At 42.4% G+C, this 23,285-nt stretch overlaps 1 protein-coding gene across 1 annotated transcript in view; it reads right to left on the bottom strand.

The window, feature by feature from the left end:
* The window catches only part of GRK3 (G protein-coupled receptor kinase 3), a 1,147,860-nt gene extending 1,124,804 nt beyond the window's left edge, over positions 1 to 23,056 (bottom strand). The window contains exon 1 of the mRNA XM_085636358.1: positions 22,565 to 23,056. Coding sequence (XP_085492484.1) covers positions 22,565 to 22,677 — 113 coding nt within the window. The 5' untranslated portion in view covers positions 22,678 to 23,056. The remainder of the gene's footprint in view (positions 1 to 22,564) is intronic.
* Positions 23,057 to 23,285: the final 229 nt, after the last annotated feature.

Raw genomic sequence — 23,285 nt, 5'->3', positions numbered from 1 at the left:
TCAATGACAGATCTTGAACAGTAAAGTGTGTGTAATTATAAAACAGACTATACTATCATGATTCTAAAACTCCACAAGTGGAGATGTAAAAAGAATTCTGGAGTCACTATCAAGAACATTAGGAACACCAAACTAATAAATCATATACTGTATAACTAGTATTTGATTGATTAGGTTACTCCATATGAAGTCTTAACACAAAAGATAACGAGTTGGTCAATAGGCTTTTTTAACCTGAAAAGGTTCGGAAGCGGAAATCAACTTAGAGACAATAAGTGTATCTTGATGAAGTATGGGTGTTAAGAATAGAATATAAAAAAAATGCAATAGCACACTATTCCCTCCATCACTGAACAATGTGTGTTGGTTAACATAGGCATGTGATGGCATGACAAATGCTGAATAGGATCCTCACATCCCTCTGTTTTGGAGTGTATTGTGTACATCAGTTATTCTTTTTGCATTTGTCACCTTGAGTGGGACCGGTATAGACAGAGGTGGGTCCCGTGCTCTCCATGGCACTCGAGTCAGGCTAGCCTGGCTGATGAGGGGTGAAACCCTGAAACCGGTTCCCGGATGCTTGTTTCTGGTCCAGGGAGAACCTGGCCTGGCGGTTCAGGCTGGACTGTTCCCATGGGGAGCAGCCTCAAGGCTGATTTGCATATGGCTGTTTTTAAACTGGAGTGGCATGGGAAGCAAAAAACAATGGATTTAGGCCCAGACCGCTGTACTGGGGGGAATTGTGACATTATTCAGCATTCTGTCCATCAATTGTTCTTTTTGCACTCCTAAAATAAGAACTAGGATTTCTCAACTATCGAAATAAATGGTGGGTCTTATTATCTTTTTATTTATATGTCTTTTACATACCATATTTCATTACTACCCTGTAGAGCATTTATTTTTAAATCTGTTTTATTTGTTTGGAAAGGACACAAAACGTTAACTTTCACCTACATCCACTAGCCAGCCAAGTGAAAAGTGAAACATGGGGGAGGGGGTAATGGGCTCAGAAAGGGGGGGGGAGGCGGGAGGAATAAGGCGGTTTTGGGTCCAATGATCCTAGGGTTGGGGAAGAAAGAGTGGGGAGTGAGGGCAAAGTCTGGGGGTGTGTACCGCTCGATAATTTCCTGCTGCAATAGAGCATGTAGTGTTCCTGAGGTGGTCCCAAAAAGGATGCACTCATCCAGGGTTAGTTCTCACTAGACTGGTCAGCGTTGCTCTCTGTGCTTGTGAGTCCGAGCACTTGTAGATAGGCCGGGAAGACAGATTCCAGAAGTCCCATGAGAGGAATTGAATTCATGGACTCCATGTCTTATTAAACTAGTGTAGCTCGTGCTCTAATGACACTTAATTTTTCCCTGCCAAGTAGTTCCCAGAGTTTGTGTAGCCAATTGGCAATGACTTGCTTGGCCACACAGAGCGCTAAGATAATTATTTTACCTGTCGCATAGGGCTGTGGGTAAATCTAAGGATTAGGTAATACTAATAGTACGTAACTAGGGAATTTGGGTATATGTGTCCTGTACATCTTATTAATGTCATTCAGCACGTCGTTCTAATATAGTTTTAGATTGGGGCAGTGCCAAAGATGATGAGTTAGCATTGCTGAATGGCCACATTTGCGCCAACAACTATCATTCCCCGTCGGGTTTCAATCTAGCCAGTCTAGCTGGGGTGTAATTCCAGTACTGTGTTAATTTAAGTGGGGTCTCCTTTCTGCATTTCCTGGGGGTAAAGGAGTGCTTGAAATCCGATTCTCACCTTTTCTGGGCTGGGGATTTATCAGGGGCTGTGGGTGTGTTCAGGATGGTGTAAATGTCAGAGAGGAAGTGCTTGTTTGTATTGTGGGAGAGGAGCCATATCTTTGTGTGAAGATTCTGCAGGTGTGTGGGTGTACCTGGGGGTGTGTGACCCAGTGTCTAAAGACAACATAGTGCCAATATTCACTGGCCGCCACGTTCTAACAAGACCGGATTTGTGGAAAGTCTATGAGACCTTGGTGGTCAAAGAAGTCCCCTACTCTTTTGCAATTGACTTCTTGCTATGGTAGGAATGCTGTACCCTACATGGCAGGGGGAATATTGGGGTTTCCTAGGATGGGTGTATGTGTGGAGATATGCAGGAACAGGTTCTTGGCTAATGTGGCCTTCTCCCATGCCCCAGTCGCCAACCTTACAGCTGGCCAAATATAGACCCCAGAAGGGCAATGCTTTTTAAGGAGCATGGGGATTTTCCATATATGGACCCTAGCGATTGCTTAATCAGTGAAGCACCAATACCTTTCTGTAAGTGTTCTGTTCCATGCAACTCTATATCACTGTTGGGCTTCTTAGTTGTAGGGATTTAAGTGAGGGATGCCAAGGCCTCCCTCCACTACAGACAGATGGGTCTGTTTCTTAGCCATATGAGGCTTCTTGCCATCCCATATGTAAGTTTCAATCATATGTTGCAGTTTCCCCAACAGGTGCAGAGGTTGCTGCAGTGGTAGGGTCTGCATTATGTAGAGGATCCTTGGGAGGTTAGTTTTTTGATTGCAGCTTTCCTACCCAGGAAATGAGGCCACTCCTCCAGGTTTGAAGTTTGGAACAGGCTGATGCTAGCAAGTCAGAGTAATTATGTTCTGCTGTTTTCACTACTGATGAGTATATTTTCACCTTGAGTTGCCCACAGGAAAAAGAAGAGGCACTAGTTCTTATTGCTCTGGGGAATAGTCAGGTTGAGGGCCTGTGACTTCTGTATGTTGACTTTGAAACCAGACACTCTCCTAAAGGCCTCCAGTTCCTGCAGGAGCAGTGATAATTAGATGTAAGGTTGGGTAAGGGCACTCATGACATTGTCCGCATAAAGTGAGATTTTATGCTCCTGATGGCCCATGGTGATGCCCTGGATCTGGAAGTTCATGAGTATTCTTTTTGCTATGGGTTCCATGGAGAGGGCAAATAATTGTGGGGAGTGGGGCCATCACTGCCTCGTGCCTCTTGCTATGTAAAATGGCTGTGAAGTCAGCCCGATAGCTCACACCTTAGCAGTGGGCTTGGCGTAACTGCACTATATCCACTTCCACAACCAGGCACCCAGACCTGACCTGCCCAGCACTAGCTGGAGAAAGGGTCAGTGAACATGATCAAATACTTCCTCTGCATTGATCGACAGCATGAGTGTGGGTATCTGAGAGCATTCTGCTTTATCTATATATAGGGTGTAGGAGCCATTTTGCAATACGACTACAGCTCCTTTCGGGTATGAAGACAGCTTTGTCCGGATCGAGCAGCCGCTGCATGTAGGGGTCAAGTCGGCCCAGGAGTATGCTTGTAAAGATCTTGTTGTCAACATTTAGCAAGGAGATGGGCCTCTATGATAAATGTGGTGTGGGATCTTTCCCAGGTTTGGGAATCATTGTGATGGTAGCATCCCTTGTTGTGTTTGTGAGTGTGCCCATTTCGCTAAAGAAATTATACAGGCAGGTAAGGATAGGTGCCAGTTGGGTAGCAACTAGCTTGTAGGAGCCGGAGGTGACTCCGTCTTGCCCTGGTGCTTTGCCTGTCTGCAGTCTTGCTATAGCTGTGAAGACTTTGACCTCTCGTATATCCTTTTCTAGCTGGAGGGCGTCTACCCACCTGCAGGCGCACAGGCATCACTTGGGACATGTAATATTCAGCATCCATGTGGCTTAATGTTTCTGCTGAGTATAAGCTGGCATAGAAGCGTTCACATTCCTGAACTATTGTTATGCTGTTGTGTGAGTGCTGCCCCTGTGGTCCCTGGATTTCAACTATGTGCCTATGTGATTCAAGCCCTCAACCAGTGTGTGAGTAGTCGCCCAGCTTGAGTACATCCTGTGTAATACTACGGTTTGGTGCAGAGGACAGCATGTTTCCACTTTATTCATATCCAACATCTTGAGCTGTTTTCTAGTCAGCGTCAGTTGCCTCCTCACTTTATGGGAGCTTGATTGTTTGTGGGCCTCCTCTAAGCCTTTAGGTGTCCCAGAGCAGAGATATAGGGGTGCCTGGTGCATCATTAGTACAGAGGAAAGTGTGGAGTACCTCTTTGACTTCTTTTTGAGTGGAATTGTGCACCAATAGTTTAGGTTTAAGACGCCTAGTCTCTTGAGACGTGAGCAGGTTATAGATGCTCAGAGTGGTCATGATAGGGGAGTGGTCAGACAGTGCAGCGGCCCCTATTTCTACCTGTGCAGCGGCAGCCACAAAGCAGGAGGATGTCAAAAAGTAGTGTATCTTGGCATAGGTTTGGTGAGAAGCTGAAAAAAAAGGTATAATCCTTCGTAGTGGGATTTTGAGCTTGCAACACATCCACAAAGCTCACCTCCCGCAGCCATCGAAGGCCTGCAACTGTGTAGGTACCTGTTGGTCCAGTTCTGTGTGTTCTTTCTTTCTTCTTTTCTTTGCATATTTATATAGCGTGAACTCGACTCGAAGGTATTGGAGCGCTTTACATAGCACCGTATTTACATTACACATTCAGGCCTGGGGAGATTAAGTGATTTGCCCAGAATCACAGGATGTGGATGCGACCTCGAGGCTCGAACCCTGGTTTCCTGCATCAGAGGCGGCAGCGCAGCCGACGGACCCCATCCTCTCCCCGATCAGTCTAAAATTGTATGAGGGACTAGGTTTAAGTTGTCCCCTATAAGTATATCAGCATCTGGGGTGGTAGGCATATGCCCTAAGGCACTGTAGATGAATTCCTTTTGGTGATCATTGGGGGCATAGATAATGGTTACAGTAAAGGTGGACATGTGTATCAAGGGTCTGCTTGTGCCTGAAGAACTTGGCCTAGGAAGTATGAGGCATGTAGGATTGGCATTCCCGCCTTTTTCTCCGTTCCTGATGAAAAGTTTTGCCAGTCAAATCTGCGGGATCACATATGCTTTCAGCCTCCTTTAAATGCAGGAGTTTCCTGTAGAAGGCAAATGTCATGGTTGGAGACTCTAAGCATAGAGAGGAGCGCTAGTCTTTTTGCTGGAGCATTGAAATCATGAGCATTCAAACTCAGGATTTTGACCATGTGTTCATAGATAGAGGGGTATTGCTGTTGAATTGGAGGGGAATTGAGTGGTCGGTGGACTCACACCAACAGTCGGGACAGTCCACCCAGGCCAGTGCAATCTGTCAAGCAGCCTGGTCATCAATGAAGGGTAAGAAGGGTTATGAGAGAAACTCGGTGATTCAACTGCTTCCATCATGAGAGCCAAGAGAACTGTGTGATTAGGGATCATGTAGTTGGTATGCGAGTACTGATGGACATCGAGCGAAGTGATGTAGCCCGTCATCCCTGTGCTTGTGTAAAGCTGAGCTTATCAACGGATGTGATCAATCCCAGGGCTTCTGATTCAGCGGAGTTGACAGTGTGGGTGGCACAAGCAGCCAGCCACACACACGGTGCAAAATCAGTGCCCCCGGGTCACTAGGTGGAGTCTTGAGCTGAAGAAGGTCCCTGGCTTTGGAGCTGCAGAAGCAGGGTCAATCACTCTCTGGGTTTCCCTGCATTCTTCTGAGATGTGTGGCAGACTCTCCCACTGGTGCCCAGATGGGCTGGCAAGCCCGGAGGCACAGGGGACCATCTGTAGAGCATTCAGAAATATTTCTGTGTATGTTATAAGCTAGGAATGCATTTTCATACACATCTCCTATTTGTACTCTTTCTACCCAGTAAGGCAATTTAAAATATTTTTGTCAAGTAAAATAGATTAGAGAGCCTAACTTTTTTTATAGGATCCTTAGGCAATTGATGTGCTAACAGAGTGCTTGTTTATTAGCTACCCTGTTGGGAATAAATGATCTAGGAAATATTTTACCAATGGGACAATCTGGTAATGTGAACATACTCAGAACTGCTTGGATTAAGGGTAGCTTTCTCTATTCCTTTAGAGGTGGCACATACCAAGATACACAAGCCAAGTAATGAAAAAAGTGAATGGAAATAGGATGAGACAAAAAGTGCATACAATGCATGCACCCTGGTAATGGCTCACGTTTCCACTACGTTTTTGTGTTACGTTTATCTTTCAGAAGCTTATATAAGAATTACATTTTAATTTCTTTAAGAAAAACATCTGCCTCTATTAATTTATGAAAAACTTTAACGACCTCTTTGTAGCATAGATTTACATCTTACTACTAAAGATCTTTGAGCCTATGCTATCACACTCTGAAACTGTACATTTAGCATTTGCATCTCTTTTTATTTAGTGACTAAAGTCAGTGAGAACAAGGAAAGACAGGCCACTAACCTTCTTTTCATGAACTTTCGTTTATTTGTATTATCTTGAAAACCACCTAACATTATTTGGGATTTGTGAAAGCACTGGATGTACAAAGGGTACCCAGTGAGATTAGTCCTCCTTGTATAATGCCTTTAACCAAAAGTTTCTTACAAGATTACACTACAATTCAAGCCCCTCTAAATAGTGCAGCGATTTGCCACTGTCCACATCCTCTACTTTCTGCACGAATGTTTCATGCCATCATGTACAAGAATGCTATAATTTAATAAATCTCATTTCCCTTTAAAACAGTTTATTAATAATATGGCTAGACATATATCACAAATATATTATACTTGAAAATGATTCCTCCATTCCTCATTGTGCAATGTACAACTGTTTTGGCAGTTTTCAGGAAATATTATAATAGGCTACAAATAAATACGCTTGAGGTCATTATCGTCTTAAAATGAACAATCATGTGGGTTGAATTAAAAATCCATCTGGAAATGATATAAAAGAATTTGTTTTTACCAAGAATTATTAAAGAAATTTAAGCAATGCTGCAAACCGGTAAAGTACTCTCTGAAAGCTTTCGTTTCCACATTTTAGGATACCCATATCAAAACCTAAGTTGGGGCAAAATAGGTAAACATCCATTTATTATCTTAGATCAATCAGGGCAGGATTCATCTCTGAAGTACTATTAGGCTCAGAGTATAAGATGACCTTACCTTTGACTTCGCTGCTGCTGACTTCTGGTGGAAACCCCCACATAGCATTCTTGTAAATGCCAAACTCTACTTTACTCTAAGTCTCACATGTGACTGTGCACTATCACTGTTTTTTGACTAAACAATAGTATTCATTTACAATATTATCAATATTAAAATGAGATAATATGTAGTTTTACAAATAGATAAATAAAAAGCAATTAAAACAACACAGTCTTTCACTTTTTTCAAACTGATACTTATCACAGGATGTGGCACAATGTCCCAGCAGAGCATTCTGGATCAGAGTTAGCTGGCTTGGTGAACAATGGGAATTGGAAGCCTTATGCCTATGGTTTCCAATATACAATTTAACACTAAGGTCTGGGTACAATCTTGCTAGGAAGGGCTCCAGATAGGTTCCGGAACGAGCAAATCCGATTCGGAGCCTATGTTTCCGACCGAATCGTCCCCAGTTCCAAACGACCAAGTATGATGCAAAGATCTCGTCCACGTCAACCGAAACGTTCCCGAACCTGATACTGTCAGTCCGACTCGTTCGCAGCCCAATCGTGCCGCGCAATGGGGCCGGCTTCCGAACGAGCGAGTACGATGCACAATTCGGATAGCCGTATCGACTTGGTCTCAGCGAGACGAAACAGCTGTGGGAATCGGACTTTGGGGGGGCTGTAGCGGGTCCCCCTTCACCCAGGGCCCTCCGAATCTGTCCAGTGGGGTTACCCATGAATCGCCCCTTTCCATGCACGCACAGTGTGGCGGGCACCATGGGGTGCTCGCCACAGGGTGTACGCTATTCCCCACCCACCCCATTTTTCTATGGGAGTCCGAGCGAACCGAGTCTGTCACCATACAGGTGCATCATACTCGGTCGCTCGGGCTCGCAGAGCACAATTCGCTAGGAACGCCCACCGGATCGGAGTCGTATGGAGGGCTTTCCTAGCGAGATCGTACTCGGGCCCTAAGATGGATCATAAAGATTACTGAGGAGATGATGATGATGCTGGAAACCGATAAAGCTAGCTAGTACAAAATGTTAATTGCAAATAATATTGGTTCACATCATTTCAACTGCAGTGCTCTTAGCTGAAAATGTTCACACAGTGAGGAGCAAAGGTGCAGTGTAAGTGGGTCTGTTTACAAAACAAATGACAGGGGTCCAAATATGGAACACATATTTGTGTTTGACAACTTTAGTGTCTCTAAGACTGATTGTATTGGTAAACGAATTACAACAAACCTTTGATCGTATCATGACACGAGTCCCAACTGAACAATTGTTTACCTTACATGTTTGATTCAGATTCCTACTAGGCATAGTTGGTTACCCTTTGTCTTTGCTATTGTTTTACTGGCTGTGTAGACTGCATAGTCCTCCAGAAATAATTCAGCTTGAGCGGCAAGGGACTGCCACTGTTTGCTTCAGACCTAAAGTGAGTCTTTGTGCTGTTTGCTGGGAGGGGATCCGCCGGTAAGTTGCAGAGCTATGGGGAATGGTTTGAGTTGTTTCAGTCACAGTCTGTGGCTTGGAATTTGGAGATAATCTGAGGAGTCTACAATGCACTGTGAATAGCATAAAAGTTCAAGAGTTAATCTTTCTTTTTGTGCTCAAAACCTTTTATTGGATTTTAGAAACTGATATCAGACAGTAGTGAAATATAGGTTACAGTCAGTATGATCAGCAGAAGAATCCTTCTCATATAATTACACTGAAACAAAATGTCCAAAGTGCTGAGGAGAACGTGGCTGCTCAAAAGTTAGTCGTAAGTACTTGACCAACAGTTTGGTGATAGATGCAGTCTGAATTGGTGGCCAAGATGAAGACTTTTTGTCTACTTTGATATACTCATACCATGAGCTGAGCGGAAGATGTATGTTTTCATGGCCAATCGGAGCTTTAGGAATTTGTCCTTGTGTTTCAAGTGATGACTGAGTGCACTCAGGAGGGCACATCCCTGCACATGGAGATATTTGCTGCCAGAATTCTTGATAACAAGCAGGTGGATGACTAGTAGCTTCACAACTAGGACTCTCACCTGCAAACTTTTGCCCCAATGTCTTCTATAAAGGGCCCGTTATGTTGTATTTTTCTAAGATATTATGTAAGCTGTTCGCATCATACAAGGCAGTATTCAGCTGATAGTAACAATTTTTCTCCTATAACGACTCTTTTTGCTGTGATGTGGTACACACCGCAGGGTGTGATTTTTACTGCTGTCTAAAGAGTCATAATAAAGCCGTTTACCAGAAACAGTAAAGCTTTTTCCTAAAGTAAATTGTTCAGCACTTGCATTTTGCATTCCATGAGAAGCAAGGTCAACTCTCTTACCGGCAATCCAAATCCTACTGTACACTTAACAGACTTGGGCCCACAAGTTAAGGCGTTTGAAAACTGTGCTAATGGCTTCTATTTCATTGATATCGAACTGACCTGTCTCCAAAGTGGAACAGAGCTTTTTACTGAGAACAGGGGCCTCTGAAACGAGCAGTGCTGTTTATAGACACATACAGAGTGAAGTACTGATCGAGACTAGATAACAGAAGGCAAAGTGTGAAAGGGAGGGAAGTTTTAGCTGGCACCAAGAACATTCCCATTAACTTGGTTTACATTGCAAGCATTTAAAATACATACCTACTTACAATGTTAAGAACGGGGATATTATTTGATTTGCCCTGAATTACACAACATTTGGACACGCCTTCAGGATGCACAGTCCGCTACCTTGCTCCTTGTTTAGTACCAATCAATTTTATTTTTGTTCCACCATGTTTTCCTGTTAACTGTTTTTGTGTGTCTGTGCTATTGTCAAAGGTGTTTGAGCCAGGCAGACACTGTGAGTTATGTCCTGTGCGGAGTACGTTCACTATCATAACTGGTGAATTTCAGTGTTTTTACAGTTTGAGCCATAGTTTGAACTATTTTTGGTGAATTTCATAGTTTTTTTTACAATGTACTTAATTTTTAATACACAAGGCCTTGCGCCCAACCCAAGTGACGGCCTAACAACCCCCAGCTCATGGGTTGGGCGAGAGCCTGGCCTTCGAGGTGGGTGTTTGGTGAGGTGTGTGGAACAGGGGGCTCTGGTCAATAGCTGTGCCCTACCTCCCACATCCCAAACAAAACAAAACCCCATTATAGAATTTTGGCTTTGCTAGTGCTTTTTTTTTTTTTTACAATACATTAAACTCACAAGTCAGCTTCGATTCAAGAGTCAGGGACAAAAGCGGAGCTGAAGCTGAATCCAGTGCTTCAAATGTCTGCTGGAAAGCTTGAGAGTCAACCATGACTCGCCAGTCACACACCGAAAATAGCGCTAATTTCTCAGGAGTGGACTGTATTTTTCATGCGTCTAGGCATCCCTCACCACTACACTTGGGTTGGTTACCTGTGGGGTTGCCCCTAACATTACTGAGGAAATCATTTTTACACAGTGCAAAACTCGAGTCAGCGCTGATTAGCAAGTCTCAAAATAGTGGAAAAACAAAGTTTCAGCCAGAATCCAGTCAATCACGTTGTGTAAAAAAAAAAAACTTCATTGTGATTGATAGTTTCGACTAGCAAATTTTAACAGATATATACAAAAGTGTTCTCCCTTCAAATCTCACCCAGAACTTTTGTTAAACACAAATAAATCAAAAACTACTGGAAGGCTTTAAACAAAATAATAACAAATGCAAGCCTTCTATGTAAAGGTCAGCATTCATGCCACGTTTTGTGTAAATTCGTTTAGGGTTTTAGGTCTATCTTTCAACATAATTTCCTATGAGAGCTAAAATTGGAAATGGTATACTTTTTCAATGCCCCCTTTAACTTTTTTTCTCCATGGACTGGTCTTCGCAAAACTTGCCATGTCAAAATTTAGCTGACTGAATTGATTGATTGCCATTGTGACATTTCATGTAAAGCTGTCCTCTGGGTCAATAGTTATAAGCAGATCAAAAAATGCCTTTTCAGTCACTACTGTGCAGACATGGTTCAGCTGTACTTTTCAATTGAAAAGGTATATATAAAAAAAAAAGGAAATGGAAAAACAATGAAGCAATGGCGCAGGAGATAATAGCTGATAATAATACAGTAGTCAATCTCTCGCAACTCACATTATCCAGAGCGGACATGTAAATATTAGCTCTTGGACTGTCGTATTGCCCAGAAAGCAGTTTTAATTACAGCAAAACTCGTATTGACATCTTCAAGTATATCAGAAAGCTGAAATTACAGAAATTCTTTACTATAAAAAATGGCAATACACAAAATATATTGACCGACACCTCCAATAGCTCCACATCCAGTAATTTCGGTAATCTCTTGGCGTCGGATGCTACCGCCATGCTTACCATCAGCGAGCTTGATAATGAGCCTTTTCCAGAAAGAATATTGTCCAACAGTTAAACTCCAAGAGAGACTATCTGATCTCAACCTCACTACATCTAGTGCTGGCATCAGCCCTTTTAAAGCCAAATCTAAAAATTCTATCCAATGATGCCCAAAGACGCTATAGACATTTTCCACGAGCGAATAATAGACGACATCAAAAAATTGTACTGTAAATCCAACCACAGCAAGTCTAGGTCTAAATATCAAAATGTACAATATGAAAGACTTATCCGTAAATTGAAAAACAACAAGGATATTGTAGTTAACATGTCAGACAAAGTAGGCAATGTAGTGATCTGGCCACGTGAGCAATATACCCAAGAAGCCCTGAAACAACTATCAAATGAAGACTGCTATGTCAAGAATACCTTAGCGGCATACAACAAAGCTAAAGACACCTGTTGTAATCTGTACAGGATGACACTTGTAGCCATGTTGTAGATTTCAAAGCCTTCTTTATTAGTTCCAGTTCCAGATCACTTCAGACAAGGTTCAGCCACGTACCAGCTTCATCATTAGCCTATCTTAGGCCCTTGTTACAGCCTCTATGTCAGCCCATGTAACAGCCCATATCACGGCCCCACCAGGAGCAGCCTGCCTAGCTGCTCAGCCCATCTCCAACTGTCATCACTCACCCACACAGGCACCCAGGCATTCCATTCATCACAGTCACACCAACATTCCGTTACCATCTCTCACTCTGGCTGAGCAGCTAGGAAGACCTAGGCTAATTACAATTAAGTAAAACTCAGGATATAACATTATCCCTTTCCTTTTAAAATGAAAACAAAGTTTACATTACTACAGCAAAGTACTATACACAAAACAAACCGTAGTATTCATAACTCAAGGATGCAACCAAAAGTAACACATCACTAAAGCAAGAACAAGGCAAATAAAGAAAAGATAGGCAAAAACGACATATCATAGAAAACATGCATCAACATCACCCATCCTCCCTCATGAAGATTATTACACCATATAACAACGCGGACTAACACTGCGTACTTTGGGGAAGACTTAAACTGTCAAACTAGCAGTGACCCCATCCTTCCCCCTGAACATTTGAAATACATGTAGTGAAAGGTGAAAACACCTGACGACAAACACCCGAGGCCAGAAACAGACAACAAGGCTGAACCAACACTACACATACACATGTACCACAATATGGACCACATAGAGGGTACACACAGTGAGGCGCCGGGCGACTTACACACGACCACAACTGAAGCGCAGGGCGACTTACACAGGACAACACGTGATGCACAAGGCGACTTACACACACAACAACATCTGAAGCGCAGGGCGACTTACACAGGACAACATGTGACGCGCAGGGCGACTTACACACATACAACATCTGAAGCGCAGGGCGACTTACACAGAACAACACGTGAAGCGCAGGACGACTTACACACAACACAAAGAAGTAGGAAACCACCCACCAAGACCATAACCACCCTCACATAAGAGAAACTGTGGCATACACAAACAATGTACCCTTGTACATATATCAGTAATAACACCCACTGGTAAAAAGATGATAATCCATATACCTACCCCCATGTAGAGGACACTAAGTGGGACCAAAACCCAACCTCACCCCTATTCCTAAGGGATGAACTGTGAAGACCACCCACCATGAGACTAAGGTGTCCCATCTAACAACAGCATAAAACAACTGTGGCATCACGACATAAAATGAACACTATAACACATCAGCAAACTATACCCAACGCCGGTGAGCGACCTCTCACCCGAGTGCTAAACTAGACATAATGTTCTTGTTCCTCAACTTTGAAATTTTCACAAGTGCTACTTTGACTTTCAAAAGCTAACTGACAGCACTAAAACTAAAGATGCACAACACATCATTGATCCATTGTCAAACCGGCCAGAGTATCACCATAGCTGCGGGGCTCCTTCTGATATCACGTTTCCACACCGTCACTGTTATATTGGCATTGAAATGTATCATCCGCTTTGGTAGCTTACCGGCAAAAACAAAGTTCCATGAGAGTCTGACCTCGTTGTGGAGTCGACATGAGTCTGACAGTCCTCCTTCAAACATTGATGCTTCCATCACGTATAAGTCGCGTTGTCCCTAGACTGCATGACGAAACTTTATTTAAAGATAAACGAACAACAGCGTGGTTGGCAGCAAATATCATGCATGGCAATGACGAAGGCAAACACAGCAGATAGCCTCCAAACTCAAGATGGCGGCACGTTTTACGACGTGATTGCCGAGTGGCTTAAGGTGCGTTCATGCACCAAAATGAATCAACATCGCCGAGGCCGCCCTGCACATCAGAGTGCAGATGACGCAGGACACATCGCAGGAGAGGCTGCACGCGCCGAACCAACCGAAAGAAGGTAGGCGCGCGAGTTGCTTGACTCGTGCCAGATTTTTAAACTTGAACTACAGTCCAACGGTCAATTTCAAAGTCAAAGTCTTGTACTATTTTCCTTCTGTTTACACTACTGGCAGATTAAATACGTGGCAGTTAACATACCATGTAGACAAGTCTCCAAACTCTCCTCAGAAAAGCTCGTTATGTGCAAGTAGTACGAGTAAAATAGTTCTGTCCTTTTCTCCCTCACAAATTAGCACCTCAGTTCATGTGTCAAAGAGCAAACCTTGCGCAGACTCCAAGATGACCACATGAATCGCTGCGCTTGAGAATTACACAGGTACATTTGTGTTAGAGATGTAGCTTGCATTCACTCCTTGTAAATTTTACTTCCAGGCACAATATTTCCACCTTGTTCACAGACGCTGCTTGTACTTCCTAAGTGCCATAAAAGTACCAATCATAGCAGAACCACACCGCTCCTGTGTGGCACCTGTGAAAACTTCACTGAGTTGGACCACAACTCACATCTAAGAACAGCCACTCTCCTTTACTTCACTGAGTTGGACCACAACTCACATCTTGAACAGCCACCGGATACATCCATACGGCAGATTTAAAAGGAAGTGGTAGGGTGACAAGCAGTCATTTCACACCCTAACATACAGACCATACCTTTGGTCAAGTCCATGGAGTAAGATCAAGCAGGTCACAGATTGGGGCCGTCCGATGACTGGACACTGGTGGGGCCAGCTTGCCTTTTACTCCATACTGTTACATGTACATTTCTTTTTTTTTTACTTTGTAGTTGCGCTGGTTCTCACAGTTTCTTTGTAGTTGCGCTGGTTCTCACAGTTTCTTTGTGGTTCCTTGGTTTCTGTTCAGTCCTTAAGTACGCTTGGGTCCAGGCCCGCTCGTCGCCAAAATTAATATGTTGTAATCTGTACAGGATGACACTTGTAGCCATGTTGTAGATTTCAAAGCCTTCTTTATTAGTTCCAGTTCCAGATCACTTCAGACAAGGTTCAGCCACGTACCAGCTTCATCATTAGCCTATCTTAGGCCCTTGTTACAGCCTCTATGTCAGCCCATGTAACAGCCCATATCACGGCCCCACCAGGAGCAGCCTGCCTAGCTGCTCAGCCCATCTCCAACTGTCATCACTCACCCACACAGGCACCCAGGCATTCCATTCATCACAGTCACACCAACATTCCGTTACCATCTCTCACTCTGGCTGAGCAGCTAGGAAGACCTAGGCTAATTACAATTAAGTAAAACTCAGGATATAACAACACCCTTAAAAAAGATCTTATGGGATGGAAAAGGCAAGGACTCATCTCCAACCAAGAGACTAATTTCATGTTGATTGATTTTCCCATTATCCCTACTTTGTATCTAATACCAAAAATTCACAAAGAAGTTTATCCTCCACCAGGCAGACCTATCATCTCTGCCATTTGCGGCATCAGTGAACACATATCAGAATATGTAGACTTTTTTCTACAACCAATTGTGCAATCACTCCCGTCATATATCAGGGATACGGGTGACTTCTTGGATAAAATTCAGAACATCATATGGGAGGACAATCAACTACTAGTTGTGATGGACATAGAATCACTCTATATCAGCATAGACCATCATGCTGGTCTAACTGCTATCAAACATTATTTGGACAAAAGACCTTTGGCCCTTTACAATCATAATATGATGCTTTTGGAAATGGTTAAGTGGTGTCTGTTCAATATTTTTTCATGTTTGACAACAATGTGTATCGCCAAAAACGGGGTGTGGCTATGGGAGCCTGTTTCTCTCCCAGCTACGCGTGTTGACACGTGGGCTGGTGGGAGGAGCAGGCTCTCATGGGCACCTTTGCCAATATCTATAAACATTGGTTTAGATACATCGATGATGTGTTTTTAATTTGGAAAGGTGACCAGGATAGTGTTGAGAGTTTTATATCAGAGCTTAATAACAACAACATTGACCTCAGGTTCACTGCACACATCAGTCCATCTAAAGTCGCATTTTTGGACACCTCTATCTATGTAGCCAACAAACGATTGGAATCCACTTTATACAGGAAACCAACCGCTGGTAATGCCACTCTCCACGCCTCTAGATCTCATCCCAACCACCTTATCAGGAGTATCCCCTATGGAGAACTCCTTAGAATTAAACGCATATGTAGTACACAGGATGAATACTCTAAATGTTCACAATAGGCACTGGCTAGATTGAAGACTAGGGGGTATAGTAACAATATCCTCCAACAAGCTACTGCCAAGGCCGCGTTGAAAACTAGGGAAACTCTGCTGAGTGCAAACAAGAGAATTGAGGCAACATCAGAAACCACTGAGCCATTGGCAAGTAACACATCCCGATTAGTCACTACTTACAATCGGCAACACAAACAAATTATGGCCATTATTAATGACAACTGGCCAATTTTCAAAACTGATGCAGTTCTGGCACCTAGACTTCCATCTGCACCTAATATCACTTTTAGACGGGCAGTCTCTATGAGAAATCAATTGGTCAGCAAAAACTCAGAACACGTAACAAAGGGGACTTGGCTGCAACCTATTAAGGGGTTCTTCAAATGTTCATCCTGCAGGTCTTGTAAATTTGGGGTTAATAAGACTCATTACAATACTCCATTTAGCTCTGCCTTAGTCCAAATAGGTGGTCATTACAATTGCCGCACTGAATATGCGGTGTATGTCCTTACATGTAGCTGTGGCCTTAACTATATAGGTAGCACCAAACTTCAGGCACACGCTCGAATTTTGCAGCACCTTAGAGCCATCGTTAACAACGATGCCACCTACCCGGTGGCTCAGCATTTTAAAATGGCACACAACAATGATCTCAGCTGCCTCACTTACTTTGTCATTGATGCCATTCCAAAACTCAAACGGGGGCAATAGAGAACGTATGCTAAGACAACTAGAGACGCACTACATACTGGAATTAGATAGTAAGACCCCACTTGAACTAAACATCACTGAAGACTTATACAACTTTCTATAAGATGATAGCCCTTTCCCATTTGTCCCCATTGGATGAGTCCATCTTTCATGCTTAGCTACTCCTTTACCATCTTGAAAGCATACAACTTCGCCGTGCACAACACATAGTGTTTTTTTTGTTTGAGAAAGCACTTTGCAAATGTTTTGAATGTGACAAACTTTATTAACAATAAGGGTTCTTGTTAGGTTTTTACATTCAATCTATTTTATCATGCATATGAAATTCTTTATTTAAGGAAATTTAGCTATATATTGCACATATTTGCATTCAGCACTTTACATATACATTTGCACTTTCATACATATGCACTTTCTCTCATTGGGATTATTTATATGTGATATTATCTAATATTACCATGGAATATACAGATATAATTTTTTATTAGTGGTTTTTATCTCATATTTATGCTCATGTTTGAATTGCCTTAAATCATTTGTTATGCTTAACAGCACATACTGTATCAGATGGTCGACCACCTGACAAAATGGCATTTAGACAATATGATCATCCATGCTGTATTAATGTATTAATGATTATACCCTTAGCGATAACCAGGCATTATGATTGGCATTTATGTCTTTTACTCTCAATTTGTATCAAGAGCATAATACATTTGATAACATCGATTTATCAGGTTTAAACATAGACTTTGATACAATTTTCTGTAATCAATTTGATTTACCACTTAGTCTGTTTTTCTGAATATTCGAAAACAGCATGTCTAGTAAACATAGTATATTTTCCATGTCTATAAATCACGTGACACGGGTGTTATCCACTTGAAATACACTTCTTGTAAAGCAAGCCTCATGTGATCAAGGCCGTTTTTCGGTCGAAACGCGTCATGGCAAGCAGAAGGGAGTGAATAAACAAATATTTTCAACCGACGAAGAGGAGTTTGTTCATTCATTTTTGCCACGCGCTGTGCGCCTGGAGGTCTCTGAATGCTCTAAACCCATATATATATATATATATATATATATATATATATTATTCTCCAAAATGCCCAAGCATGCCTGGAAGCACTCAGCTGCTGTTGTGAAAACCGGAGGTTTTATTTTCAGTTCATGGCGGCCAGCAGTTTCATTCCGGCATTATAGTCTCTATGCCGACGCGTTTCGAGAATTTGCATCTCTTCTTCCGGTTTTCACAACAGCAGCTGAGTGCTTCCAGGCATGCTTGGGCATTTTGGAGAATAATATATATATATATATATACACACACACAAACACATATATAGAATATATGTAGTCTGGGATTCCACTGAAAAGTCATTGTTTGTATTCTTAATAAATTTGGAGCTGTAAAAAAGATATACTCTAAGCTTTACAACAACTAAAAATGTATCCAATGTGGGTTAGGCATGGCAAGTTTGTGCAGATCTGCAAGCAGGGGCCAAAAACAAATGTAAGGAGGGGTCGGTCAATAAGTGACATTTACCATTTTCAAACCCATGGGATTCTTTCTTCATTGTACAAAACAGAAAAAACAGCTCAAGCTAATGACACCAAACGTGGGGCCTGATAGAGAACTTGGTGCATGGGATACTCCACTGTGAACATGATGAAGATCCCATCCGTGTTACAAGTGCCACAGAATATAATGCACTTGTAAACAACGTCTGATGGGTACGGGGTATCCCTCACACAAAACTCAAGGCCTGTGAAATGAAAGTAGAAATGTAATCAAGGGAGTTCCTTCAATTGGTTTTGTGTAAATCCATTCAGTAGTTTTGAGAAATTAGTGTTTAAAAATGTTTCTGGGTGTGCTTGAAAGATGTAATATATAGATTTACCAGGTTTTGCATACAAAGGTTCAAAAAGGATTTGTGAATCCAGTTAAAAAATAAAGGCATATCAATAGCTGAGGGTGCTTTTTCTCCCTTCATTCACTGCGGATTTGTGAATTTAGCTGTGGATTTGTGAATTTAATGCTCATTAACTGGCTGCCCATCGCAAAAAAAATTATTTGGGAAAAGTTAAGACTACCCGACCTCAGGGCACTAATGTAAAATAAATATTTTTTATATGTTTTTACACTTTTTGCATGGTTAGTGAATTCTGGATCCACCCAAGGCCTGGAAGTGCCTTCTAGGGTCTTGGGATTCGCAGCTCCAGCATAGAATTTTGCGAAACCTGGAAAGAAAGAATTTAGCATACTACAGTTGGTCTTAGACAACTGCCACACATATGGCTGGCCACCAGTTGTAGGTTGAGCATAGGGCCTGGCTTCTTACCACACCCTGCAGCCAACCACCACTGCCAATGGCCTTTGACAGTGTGCACCAGGTGTTGGCAGTCCCTGGCATTGTGAGGCAATGCCCTGCGTCTGTTGACCCATATGCAGTGGGGTTGGTTCAGTACCAGAACCAGCTGCACACAGCCAAAGGCCAGATGCCATGGAGGGATGCCACCCACTGCAATTTGTGTACAGAAACTGTTGGCAAATGATAGAAAACAACAGATGAAAATAACTGAAAAAGACAAAGATTAAATAGAAGTTATCGTTAGCTTTGGTTATGTTTGGTTATGTTCTAAAAGAAAAAAAAAGAAATTCACTTAAGAAATCATAGTTAAAGTGAAGTTATGTTTGCAAATTAAAAACAAAATACATGAAAATCACCAAACGTTAAGAGTATAGTAAGCACCACAATCAATTGCTCATAGAGAAGGATGCAAACCACAAGTATGTAAACCATATCTTGCATACCAAATGTACTCCTTAAGACTGCACAATATTTATAAAAGTAAGTAACAGCACCTAAAAGTACAATGTAATTAAATAACAATAAATAATCAAACTAATAAACAATAGTACATCTACAGTTGTCTCTTTTACAGCACCATGGGAAATATGATATGTAATATCATTTGTACTTCAGCTGTCACATCAAGAAGGACGTCAGAAGCATTGAGTTTGGAGTGCAAATTAAGATTTTCCTTTCTATTGTTGCGAGTTATGGAATGCGGCTAACCCCCCACCATGCAGAGCATTTGGTTATGCACAGAGGGATTTGGCTGCCTGTGGGGAGTTGGCTGCAGACGTATCATAATAAAGATATTACTTTACATTTAAAAAAAATAGCTTAAAGTAGAGCTAGACATAAGTAGGGTGGTAATACTTCAACATGTGCTAAAAAAAACTTAGAAATTCAATGAAAAAATCAAAGGTTAAAGCGGAGACATACGTAGGTCTTCCAGCAATTAAAGAAAGCTACTTTTTTAAGTTCAAAAACACTTTCACTGGTTATACATAACCGACATAAGGATAACTTCCACCACTATGATGTACTGCTTATGACTATGCATTTACATCACTGATGACATCTGAAATCCACAATGATGGTTATAGCCCACATAAAAAGTAGTCAGCTTCAGAGTCAGGGCGACTAAGCCAACTTTTGCTTTCATTTCCACTATCATTTAATAGTTTTTTTGCTGTAGTGACGAGTCATTGTTTTGCTCATTTTTGCGAATATGTCCAAGCCATAGAGGGTGGCGTGTTTAGATTGTGTTGCTTTTACACATGTAATCCTTGCTGCGTAAGTTTGAAAAAAAGAAATGAATGTATAAAAACATTTAAGGCTTACCAAAATGAGACCTACTGGCTTTGCCAATGTTTGTTGTAATATGTGTTTTCCTAGTTCGAAGATAACAAACCGGACCTAGGCCTTCAATCCCATTTTATCCTAAATTGTTAAGTGGAGAGCGGTAAGAACAGATAATGTGCCCTTCAGGCTTCTACGCCACATGTCTACTATGCAGTAGCCCAAACCGGAAGTGTGCATGAGTGGCACCTCTTGCCACGCTTAGGAAGGCCTCCTGCACAGTACATGGACTGCAAAGGTGCATGCCACAAACGGAGCAGGTTTACTTTAAAATGTGAGACTTTTGCCTTTTCAATAGGTTGTATCCAAACGCTTGGCACCAATGGTAGGCATTTCAATTATTCGAAAAGTCTTTAAATCTGCATACCTAAAAGGGAGCCTGCATGTGGTAACATTCACCGAAGGTGATAAAACAGACACAAAAAGGCTCCCTGAGGCCTTGGCTTTCTGGAGCAAAGACAGGCATTGCTGCCTACTGAACCATCAGTCAGCATCAGGTGGTGCAGGACCGCCCAGTTTTACTTCAGATGCTCTCTTCCCACATCAAGTCAAGCTTGTTCGATAAGATCTCATGACTCTAAGCCGAGCTCCGGGGTGCTGACAGCCGAACACAAGACAGTCCCCTGGAGTGTGCACTCGCTGGTATTCGAATCTGAACATATCCTCTCAATTGTACCATGTCGGGGCAAATTCAGGTACCGCCCAATACCTAAATTATAGGATATCAAACCTGTGAGTCAGGGTTTGGTTATATCAGTGGATCATGTAAATCTGACGTCTGAACTAAAAGCAATTTTCAAACATGAATATGAAAACTTGCCACGCAACTTTAAGATTAGATTATCTAATAGCAAGCATTTGCAAAGGCAATAGGTGTGGTCTTTTGGACCTACTGGCTCTGCCTGTGATGTGTGCAAAAAAAGAAGGAAGAAATATGCTAAATAAAAACATGTTTTGGTTTTCTTTCGCACAAAATGCAAATAATGTGTTGTGAAAGAAAAATGGGCCGGTGGGAAAGGGAAAGCAGTACATGAGGAAGAGAGCAACTCGGGGGGCAGGGGAGAATCACGTGCAGGAGAGAACAACATTGAACGTGAAATAGAGGAGACACTGGCGTAACGAAAATTGAGGGGGCCTCCCTGAAATTTGAGTATAGGGGCCCCCTCCAGGCTCAATCAGGTGCTCTACGGCCAGAGTGCTGTGCTGAGGGGGCCCCCCCCGCACTGTGGGGGCTGCGGGGGCCTGTGTTACGCCCCTGAGAGGAGACACACACACAAGAGAAAGCATCAGTAGCACAGGAGTAAGAGAGAACATGGGGTCAGGGAGACGCATGAGGGAAAGCACAAGACTGAATGCGCTGTGGAATCATTTTGAGGGAGAAGCACATGATAGAATGAGCTACACGTGAGGGAGAGAGGAATATGGTATCTAGATGGTTATATGGCAGGGGATAGAGCACACAAGGGAGAGAGCTGGAAAATAAATACACTTTCAAAATGAAAAAGTATTTACCTAAAAGAGAGCAGTGGAAGGATACAAATCAGTGAATCAAAAGAATGGTAAAGAGGATCTCCTCCAGGGGAGGGACTAACACAAGAAGAGGAAGGTAAATCACCGAATAAGAAACAAGCAAATGAGTGTGACAATAAAGCTAACCAATAGTAAGCAATGAGTGGGCTCTAAGCTCACTGTAATATCCTGTTAAGCTCACAATGGGTCTTTCGCAACCAGACAGTATGCGAGACCTAAAATGTATACTGAACTAGCAAAGGAATGACAGACTTTGGAAAGTTTGTTCATTCTCTTTGAGTACTGACCATTAAACCATATATGACTGTCGGAACAAAAGATTAAGTTGGCACCATAGCAGCAGTCAGTTAAACTTATTCTTTAAGGGTCCCTCTAAAGGTTAAGATATTTACAATACGTTAATCAGAACAGTGTTTTCAAGTTAGAAGCTCTACTCTTGGGTCAAACCAAGCCCCGTATCATTGGGATAGCCCATTAGATCCACGAAAGGTTTTCAAGATCATTATATAAAACAAATGTACGTACAATTATGCGAAATGGAACCATTTGGGTTGTGGGTTGTTTGCATGAAATATGACATCAATTTGTTCTTTGTGTACCACATTGGACAGTCAAATGTATAGACTGATTCAGAAGAGTTAAACCATATGTTAGTTAATGTACTTTTGTGGGTGGGACTATCATTTGCTTCCTGCTTACCTGGGCTCAGGCAGGACGATTTTCTTGCTGGCTCGTGCGGCTGGCGTGGATTTACTCTTCTCCATTGCCATGAGGTAGCTGACATCAGCCAGCACTGACTCCAGGTCCGCCATGTTGAATATTCAAGCAGCAGTAGCGCCAAGAAACTCTTCCAAAGCACAGGCAAAATTAATTCTCCCAGAACGGTGCCCACCAGTCACATCACTAGAACGAATAACAGCAGCAACTCACCCACCACCACATCAAATGTACCTGTGAGTCCGTCCTAAAAGGATACGAGACCCCAGCCGGTGATAAACTGGAGGTTGGATGAGATGACACAGTGACTCCTTACTCACTTGTCCAGTTGGTTTCCTGCAACTCTTGTGCTGTACTAGTTATATCTCCATGTGTTATTGCTAGTTTAGCAGCACTGCGAGGGGCAGGAATCAGTGTAGTGTGTTGTAATGAACGCCGTGGGGTTTTCATTTGTCATGTCCGTGAGCTCAGGCTTCACATACCATAATCATTTTGAATAAAAGCAGGAAAATACATAAGTATGTACTTGGTTTTTTTTTCTTAGCGAGGAGGCTGCACCTGAGGCAGGCTCACGACCGAGGAACCCCGGCGCTGCACACAGTGTGAAGTAAGAGGTGGGAAACTGGCTTCGGAAATAAAACCATGTTCACCACGAAAGAAGGCGCAATATGTGTTATGGACAGGAAAGAGAAAATGAAAGGTC

This window comes from Triturus cristatus, chromosome 11, assembly GCF_964204655.1.
Source record: "Triturus cristatus chromosome 11, aTriCri1.1, whole genome shotgun sequence".
NCBI classification, from domain to species: Eukaryota; Metazoa; Chordata; class Amphibia; order Caudata; family Salamandridae; genus Triturus; species Triturus cristatus.
This window is presented reverse-complemented; position numbering and strand designations above follow the sequence as displayed.